This window comes from Pantherophis guttatus, chromosome 2 (genome assembly GCF_059756535.1).
Source record: "Pantherophis guttatus breed Tessera chromosome 2, ASM5975653v1, whole genome shotgun sequence".
NCBI classification, from domain to species: domain Eukaryota; kingdom Metazoa; phylum Chordata; class Lepidosauria; order Squamata; family Colubridae; genus Pantherophis; species Pantherophis guttatus.
This window is the reverse complement of record NC_142064.1, coordinates 219340426-219350034: the sequence shown is the minus strand read 5'-3', so window position 1 is coordinate 219350034 and position 9609 is coordinate 219340426. Positions and strand designations below refer to the sequence as shown.

At 39.1% G+C, this 9609-nt stretch overlaps 1 protein-coding gene across 19 annotated transcripts in view; it reads right to left on the bottom strand.

The window, feature by feature from the left end:
- Positions 1 to 2250: 2250 nt before the first annotated feature.
- Positions 2251 to 9609, bottom strand: part of CACNA1D (calcium voltage-gated channel subunit alpha1 D) — a 240478-nt gene continuing 233119 nt past the window's right edge. For all 19 annotated transcript variants that reach the window (XM_087887838.1, XM_087887840.1, XM_087887842.1 and 16 more), the window contains 3 exons: positions 8650 to 8771; positions 6174 to 6482; positions 2251 to 4487 (listed from right to left, as the gene is read on the bottom strand). In XM_087887838.1, the coding sequence (XP_087743964.1) occupies positions 4194 to 4487; positions 6174 to 6482; positions 8650 to 8771 (725 nt within the window). In that variant the 3' untranslated portion in view covers positions 2251 to 4193. The remainder of the gene's footprint in view (positions 4488 to 6173; positions 6483 to 8649; positions 8772 to 9609) is intronic.

The window sequence follows — 9609 nt, the reverse complement described above, 5'->3', positions numbered from 1 at the left end:
CTTATGTTTAGCCTCAGGTTTTTATATTTTGTTTTGCTGTCTTTTACTTTAGACACTACTATAATTTATTCTATTTTATTGTTTAGATACATTAAGAGAGTAATAAAAGCCTTGCATTAAATTGGTCTCATTAAGCAAGATTGTTTACATCCTTCATTGAAAACTAGGAGTTGACTTTAATCAACAGAACAACTGGGAAGTGTTCTGTTAAAAATGGCTAATCAGCTAACCCATAGAAGGATGGATTTAGTAGTGAACTAACTCAGTCACGCAGAAGGTTAAATTAATCAATGAGCTGTATTTACAGGAACTTCTAAACTACATTTTGTATATCTAGGCCTCCAGAAAAGAAAGAGCGATAAGATGGAATGATAAGATGGGATAGGTGGACTGAGACTGAAAAATTCTAACATGGAACCACAACATGCATCAGGGCAAATATTATTTAAGAAAAGCTCATGGTTGTCCTGAGCCAATGGAGCATGAAGATTGAAATACCCCAGCATAAACAGCTGAGAGGGTTCGAAATCCAACTCTGCAATTTCAGGAAGAGATTAGCTATGCAGCCTGGCAAGTGATAGACAAGCATTATTCCCTACTTGTTCCTACAGCCTGAACTCCACACAGATACAGTACCTAGACCATATCACCTTAGATAGAGTGCCTTTGCTGACCATCTAGATTTTCATGAGTATCACAGCCATCCTCCTTCCCTTTCTTTAGAATCATGAATAGTGAAGAACTCAGAATCTTGGACAGCCTATTTCTAAAAGGGTAATATCTGTGCCGTCACAGATTTCAGGTTTCAGCAATGTGCACCACCTTGTTTGTTCATCAACTATCAGAATTTGAATGGCAAGATCCAAGGACCAAAACGCCTCTCTCCCTTTCCCATAAAGGTTTGCCCAGCACCACTATCATAATAGCTTCCTTGACTTGACCTGAAACTACTGCACCTTTTTTCCTTTCCCCTCAAGTTGCCTACATGCCATCCTTACTGCCTTTCAGCCAACTAGACATTGTCTTAGAGCTTATCTCTGCCACACTCAATTGGCAGTAATCTGCCTAACTTTGATCTCAGTCAAATACCCATTCTCCCTTCTCCATTCCTTCTAATTTTACCTGATCCAGTTTTTACCCCGCTCTGACAGGATCAATCCCAATTTCAGTTTGGGGAAGAGGGATATTGTCAGTCATTCCCCACATAGTCCCCAAGGGCTTCAACAGCTTTGACAGGGCAAAACCTCTCACTGTTTTCTGGTCCTATGGCTTGCTAAGACCCTGTACATTCCATCAACAGACACATTGATCTACATCTAGTTTACAAACCCCTCAAAATTCAAATCAACCACACAGCCAACCAGAAACAGTACCGAACCTCAACCAACCCATGCAAGCCCACTCCCAACAAGCACTTTACCTTGTAATGACCCTCACCTGATGTAACCTCCCTATCACAAGACTCTCACTGGTGACCCACATTTGACCATCACAAAACCCACCACAAGGCCCTCACTTAACACACCCACTCCTGACCCATCACAAGACCTTGGTCTGATGACTTACCTGACATGACCTCACCATCACAGGACCTATTGACTATATAAAGCCCTTATAAACAGAACACTGATACTGACATCCCCTAAACTGTGCTGAAGATGTTACCTAGCCTGGTAATTAAAAGTTCAGAAACTAATCCACAAGCTCAGAGAATGAACCTCTACCCTCACCCTATACATTGCCCAGATTCACTAGTGAGATTTTCAGACCAGCTTTCATTGAGGCATCAGCACTTTTTGCCTGTCAATTCTGGCAGCCCCGGTCCACAAGCTAAGCTCTGACCCCAGCTCCTTTTGTTACCTTGCCATGACAGCCATTGCAACCAGCCCCCAGCTGAATTCTCTTGCATCTTGTCTCCCATCTGATGTGCAGTTTCATAGTTCTAATCTTCCATCAACCCATCCAACACCGCCAACAATAGTTCCAAAGCAGCAGCACCCATTTCATTGTACATTATTCTGAAAACCTCAGTTGGATCAGAGACATGATGTTGCCATGATGTCACTTGCAAATTCAGGTTGTGAACATAGGAGTGACAACTGATTCCTACTTCCTTAGAAAATTGCTCCCTGTGGTTTTATGGAGGTCAGTGACCTGTAAAACCCCATAGTTCAGACACAGAACTAGGGGGCCAAAAGAAATCACCAATCTTTAGAATTGCATATGTTGGTAAAAAGAGACAAAGTATAATAACTTTATTACACAATTTTATTCTCAGTAACATTTTGCATTTATTTTCATACAAAATGATGTAGGTCAAGAAATAATGTACAAACCTTTAAATTCTCTCCTGACATTTGAAAGAAGAGGTTTGTAAGGTATTCATAGCAAATTGCCACTGTGTACAAAAATGTTTATATTAATCTTAGCTGTGTATGTCACACTTTTGAAACGTGACAATTGCTACTTATTTTGTTAATACAGATAACCCTGATAAAGTTGCTTGGCAGAACAAGTCCATTTATCCAATGTTAATAAAATAAACTTTTGATATTTATTGATCTCCAAAATCATATTATCTTCAGTATCGGGATTTTACTGCATCACAAACAACATTGAAGCCCTCCTTTGATTGCATAAAAACAAATCCTGAAACATTACATGTAGAACATCAAAAAGTTTGTCAACCATGCCATATTCTCACCAGTTTAGGAATGTTTTGGTTATGTAAATCATCATCATCATCATCATACATTCCACTTCAAGCTGTGTAACTTGTTAACTATCCATCTTGTAAATTATATCTATGTAGGAAATCTCTACCAAGAAGAATGCTCATGGTGGTTCGATCCTATGCATCTTCATTAAGAAATCCCATTTTATACAATAGGACTTTGTATCAGGAAAATGATGTAGGATTGAAACATCAATCTATGTTTATTTCAAAGTAAAAGTAAAACCTTGCCAAACGGATAGCTTTTTTGATTATTCTTGTTTCTAGCTGTTATTGCAAGAGTTGTCGTAGAGATAAATAAATCCACAGTTTGTTTTCTGTCAAAAAGACAGCAGATTCCAAATAATAGCTTTCCAAATACAAGATTGTAATTACTCATTTTCTATATCTTAACATTGTAAAGTGAGAATCCAATTGACTGAAAATATTTTATAAAATCTCTGTTGCATCAAGTTTTTTTTTAAATCTTTACTTCAAAAACATTTTATAATGAAGGTGGCTCTATTTAAATATTTAACTCTATAGTGCTATACAGTCCAAGTAAAAATACTTCTATTTAGAATTCAGTGAAGAATTACAATAATGAGGCTCCATAAATATTGCTGCGGTTCAATTACGGTACAATAATTACAAAATATAGAACATCTCTTTACAAATACAAATTATGGTAGATTAGAATTTATTTACAATAATCTCTGCTATATAGTTTTTAACAAACTGTCCTATCTAACTCTACGTTAACCTGGTTGCAAGTGCATTAGTAAAAATGCAAATATTCCAGTGTATTTTGCCCTTGATATGATAGTCATAAAACAGACTATTTTTAATGATATTTTACTATGTAAACTGCTGTTACATATGAGAAAAACGCTTTCAGCAGCGGATGAAACAATCTCTTGGAAAAAAGAGTTTGATAAAATGTATTAAGGAACTTTTTCAAAAAAAAAATAATAAGCAAATTTTAAAATAATATATCTGAGTGGATATGCTGAATGCAGTGGATTTCTGATATGCTTTGTGATCAGAGGTAATGACATCTTTGATTGTCATCACCACAGTCTTCTGAAGACCTTGTTAAAAGTGCCAATCTTTTTTCCACTGAGCATTGTGAACACCCTGGAAGGCAGCAGAACACAATTGGAAGACAGCAATCTTTCCACTTTCTCTGTTTTTGTTTTAACACAAACGGGTTAGAATCTTCTTGGTTCTAAAGATCCGCCTTCATTCCCTGATGAGCTCGCGACTCTGTAGCAAAGGCCTTGAAGAAATCATTCAAATCCTGATTCATCATACTGGAAACACGTACTAATAAATAAAAGTATGGCTTCCTCACAACATGACAATATCATCACTCATGCAAAGCTTGATTCCTTATTGATTCCAATTAGTGCCTAGCATCATAGAACTAGGAGGCACTTCTGTTTGTTTAAAATCAAACATTTTTTCCCCTCACTAAATACTATAAGGTTGTAATGCATATCATTTCATCAGATAAGTCTTCTTCATATTTTCCAGTATCCGGCTCTTCATCACTAAAGCCAGGACCAAATTCTTGAAGTTCGTAATCTTGTCTATTTAAAATAGGGAACATGTCACCGTTAGTTCCATTGCTAATGTCTCCATTGAGAAGGTGGCTTGCAGCACTTTCCATCTCATCAATAGTCATGTCACAAGCATCTGCAATCTCATGTTTTGTTGCAGAAACAAACTTTGGGTCCCTTGCATAGTGTCCTAATCCTTCAGATATAAGCACCTGAAAAGGTAACAGCATAAACATTATGTTAGCATTATGTTATCAAAAGCAACAGTGCAGAACAGCAGAAGCTTATATGGCAAGCCTGGGTCTATTGCTGAAGAGATTCTCAAAAGAAGGCAACTAAAGTGGTTATTAGATTAAAGCAGGGGTGTCAAACTCAATTTCACTGAGGGCCATATCGGGGTTGCATTTGACCTCGAGGGGGTGGGCATGGCCAGCTCGACGTCACTCATGTCGGGGGCGCCTGTGGTGGCCTGGGCACTTTGACAGTAAAAACAGGCTCCCGAGGTCCATTCTTGGCTGTGACGGCCTCCTGCAACCCTCTGCAAGTGAAAACAGAGCTCGCGAGGGCCACATGCGGCTCTCCCGAGCTCCATTTTCACTGGCAGAGGCACTGTGGGCCAGTCCTTCACTGTTTCCAGGGTGGCCCTATGGGCCAGATCTAAGCACCCTGTGGGCCGTATTCAGCCCACGGGCCTTGTGTTTGACACCCCTGGATTAAAGCTTCTCAGAAACCTACAATATTTTCCAACTCCCTGTTTTGCTTTTTTATAATCTAGCAAGGAATTAGATACTATTGACATGTATTTGCTAAGCAATCTACTATTTGACATAGACCCAAAGGTTATTGATACATGGGAGTAGGTGTTCATGCATGTATAGAATGTATCAAAGCTTGCTTTGCATCTCCCACATCCAGTTTCTTGGCTACACATTTAGAACACAATGTTAAGAAAGTATATCTGCTATTTTCACAGATAAATTGCCAGAATGCTCCTTTCATTCAAATGACTGCTGTCAACTAGGGCATGCAGAATTGCCAATAGCAGCCATTTGCTTACTAGACAGATTATGTCTTTATATTTTGAAACTTGAGGACTGGAAAAACCATTATCAAAATACAAAAATGTCATGGAATCATTATTTAATGCTTATATATATATATTGTATAGTATACAAGCATTTTATGTTCAGTGGAATATTAAAGCATTCTCTTTGTGTCAATTTAAAAAAAACATAAATTCAGATCTAAGGTAATGGTAAATGACACTATCTTAACCTCTATACTTCTGGATAAAAATGAAATAGAAGAATAAATCTTCTTTACAGTGTTTTGAAAAGAATGTAATTTGAGCCATGGTGATACAGTAATTAGAATGCAGTGTTGCAGGCTAATTTTAATTGACTGCCAACTGCTAACAGTTTAGTAGTTCGATCCTGACTGGTTCAAGGTTGGCTTCCATCCTTCTGAGGTCAGTAAAATGAGGACCCAGATTGTTGGGGGCAATATGCTGACTCTGTAAACTCTTTAAAGCCCTTAGAGAGGGCTGTAAAGCACCGTGAAGCAGTATATAAGTGCTATTGCTATTGTTATAATTTTATCATGTAAAGCACGGGTGTCAAATGTGAGTTTGACACCCGTGCTTTACATGATGACTTTGCTGTCACATGATGTTTCACAATGTTTTTCCCATTTGCAGAGCTGGATGGATGTGGCCTGCACGTGATGCGTCCAGCCCATGGGCCACCAGTTTGACACCCATGATATAAAGTATATTTTATTCTGAATATACCATTTCTCATAACATAATACGATAAAACAAAGTATTTTTGGGTCAGATAACGCTCCATTTTCAGAGGTTATTTCATGACCAGCTCAGAACAAAGGTCTGAAACACTTACCGCTTCTACCAAACTGTCGGCGCTTCTCTGCTTGTCACTATACTTATGCCTAAAGTCACTTGGTACAGTCAAATTAGCTGGTGTAAATGTCCGATATGCAATATCAGGGTCATCGGTATACCAGGAGCTCCTATGCAAAGACGGCAGACTACCATTCATATATTCTGTAGAATCTGGTTGATCAACTTGTATAAGAGGTGTATAATAAAGAGTGCGGTCCCGGTTGGGTGGTGTAGCCCAGGAACGTGTTGAGCGACTTGGAGAATGCCTATGCACTTTAGTGGCATCCAGACCTGCAACTGCCATGACCTGAGGAAGAGATGAAACGTTCATACCATTCCAAGCTTATAGAGACAATGTTTTAAAGGCTAAGGTTTTATAGAGGCTAGGGTTTTAAAGACTCAGGAATAATGAAAGGAGTGCAACGAATAAAGGGACAATGAAACATCTCCCCTACTTAATGTATTCATACAGGAAACTTTCATTTATTTCTCTTTTCTAGTTCATATACCATGTTTTCCCGAAAATAAGCCCTCCCCCAAAATATGTCCTCCCCTGAAAATAAGTCCTCCCCCGAAAATAAGCTCCCCCTGGAAATATTTAAACCCCGCCATTTCCTCTGGCTAGGGTTAGCGGGACAGAGCTAGAAATCAGGTAAGAGGGCAAGAGGAGCCCCGTCTTGCTCCATGTGCCCCAAAATAATAAGACCTCCCTGAAAATAAGGCCAAGCACTAATTTCAGGGTTCAAACAAATATAAGGCAGGGTCTTATTTTTGGGGAAACATGGTAATAAAGCATATTATTAGCATGTATTATTAGGAGCTGTTTGTAGATTTGGAAAACTATTTTGTAATTTTTATTAGCATTGGATGTTTGCTGTATTAGGATGCTGGCCTCAAAAGACATTCTTTCCTTCTCTGCCCCCATGCCCATACGTAACACCATTAATGTGTGCCAGAGACTCTGAAATTAGGTGTCCTAAAATTTTGTTGTTTACCATGGAACATTACTTGACTTCTCTCTGCTTTCCTGTTTCATGAGAAATGACGGTAAATTATATTCAAAATTGATTATGGTTTTATATGCATCTTCCATTTAGTTATATGAATGTTTATGAATACTGCTTGATACACACAGAAAGACCCAGGTATATAGATACATATTACATTTCCATCGCAGTATCTATCTCGATGTGAGAATTATTCTATCTTTATTCTCTGACATGTCAACATCTCCAGGGTGGGGTTTTAACTATAACATTTCAGAATATGTTTTTGTAACTCAATTACACTCATCATAAGCTATTTTTAAATGATGGCTTCTTTCCAGATGTGTGTTTTTTAATGCATGTTTGATTTGGGAAAGATAAACAGAAGTCAGGCTGTATCTGCTATTAATGATTCTGCCCGGGCAAAATCTAGCTGGAATATCTAGATTCATTTGCAGTATTGTTGGTGATGAAATTGTTTTACAATTTGAGTGAAGACCTTTTAGTTTCTCACCTTGCTTCACTGGGAACACACAGATGTCAATACTCAGAACCTGACAAAGTTGAATTTCCCTTTTTCTCCTTCTCTCTCCTTGGAACTTTCCCTTATTTTAAAATATGGAAAATGGATAACCTGTCATCTGATTCTTTTTATTACTTCTGATACAGGGAACCTAAGCTGTCAGTTCCAGATAGCCACTATTCACTGGCAACTGGTCATGCTTTTCTATTCCTTGCCCAGCAGGCCTTTTATAGTTCTTGAGACTGAGCTGGAAGCAGTTATTTGCCATGTTTTAAGCCTCTTCGGAGAGTCCCACCTTGGAATAGAGATAACCCTCACTTACTGACTACTCATTCAGTGATTGAAATTGTGACAGCCTTGAATGAGTGATACTGATGACCAGCCCTCAAAATTCCAACTGCTGAAGTGCCACCATGGACATGTGATTGTGATTTTGAGCATTTAGCAACCAGTTAGGATTTATGATAGCTGCAGCACCTTGCAATCAGTGATTATCATTTGCAATCATCCCGATCAACTTCCCATAAGCAAAGTCAATACAGAAGCCAGAAGGGAAGGTTGTAAGTCATTCTGGTAAGTCCCTGTGGCCTTCCTGCAGTCATGCCTTGCCACAGCAGGCTTGTGTTTGTGCCATCCCTGGCCTTCTTGTGCTCATGTGAAGCTTGCTCTGAGGCTCGCAAGCCATTCCCTCCAATAGTATCCCCTTCCTACTGCATCCCCTTAGACCTTACCTGGAACTCCCACTGCTTCCCATTTAACAATCCATGCATCTTGCTGTCACAATGGCAACCAGGACTGCCAGGATTGCCATCACAAAACAATGCGGTGATTTGACATTGGACTTTTCAACTACATTGCTTAGTGACACTGGTCCCAATTGTTATTATTACTTTAGGAGTAGCTGTATCTGCAAGTTTTAAAACAGTGTTACAAAGCTATGCAGCTAAAGTTAAGCTTTCACTTACCTGCTGTTGCATTAAATGCAGAGGTAAAGCAGTGCGTTGATGAAAGGTAGGGGAAGGTGGTAATTCATCATGACTGCTCTGCCTGCGGAGGCATTCAAAATTAAAGGAAGAGCGGCGATTGGCTGAAATATGAAAAGGTGGAACGGGTTGTTACTGCTTTCTAGAACTGTCATAGGAGCAGTTGGGTTAATCTGTTAAGGTGGAGTTCGAATTGAAGAAGCTTCTTGGATGAGAAGGGAAACTTTTTCAAGGGAAAAAAACAAGAAAGTCCAATTGCCTTTTGAAAAGCATCTTTGGGATAACCATGACCTCGATGATAAGACACCCTGACCCACTGCTTTGCTGCACTGGTGACAAGATGATACTCCAAGAGGAGCAGTGGCTAAATTTGTTTCTTTAATACTTGTATGGGTGTGTGAGAGATTAATTATTGGTGACAATGGAGTTGTTCACCTTCCAGAAGGCTCTTGCTTTGATGCTCACTCTGAGTTTCCTAGCACTAATTTGTGCTACTGAAATGTGGTCACCTTACTACTGTATTTCAGCAGCTTAGTTTTGTTCTGGTGGGGGAGTGGCCATGGAAAGGTTAAGGGAAGGAAAGAGAGTGGTTTGGCTCTCAGAGACTTTTTAGAGCATTCTTATTTCCATCCTTAATTTTGTAGACAGGCAGGCAGGCAGGAGCAAGCAAGCAAGATCATGCCATCAGCCATTCAGCCACCAACTTCCAATCTGTAAAGTACTGGAGTATTGGGGAGCACAATGAGATTGTGCAGTAAATTACTGCATCTATTAGAGGTAGAAGCTATACAGTATGAAAGCACAAGTAGTAGCTTTTTTTCCTGGGCCTCTTATTTGCCTTCACAGCCTATTTTATCAGGAGGTTTCAACTCTTTATTTGCCCTCACAGCTTAGGTTATCAGGAAGTTTCAACTTTTAATCTCACCTTGTAGAAGACAACGT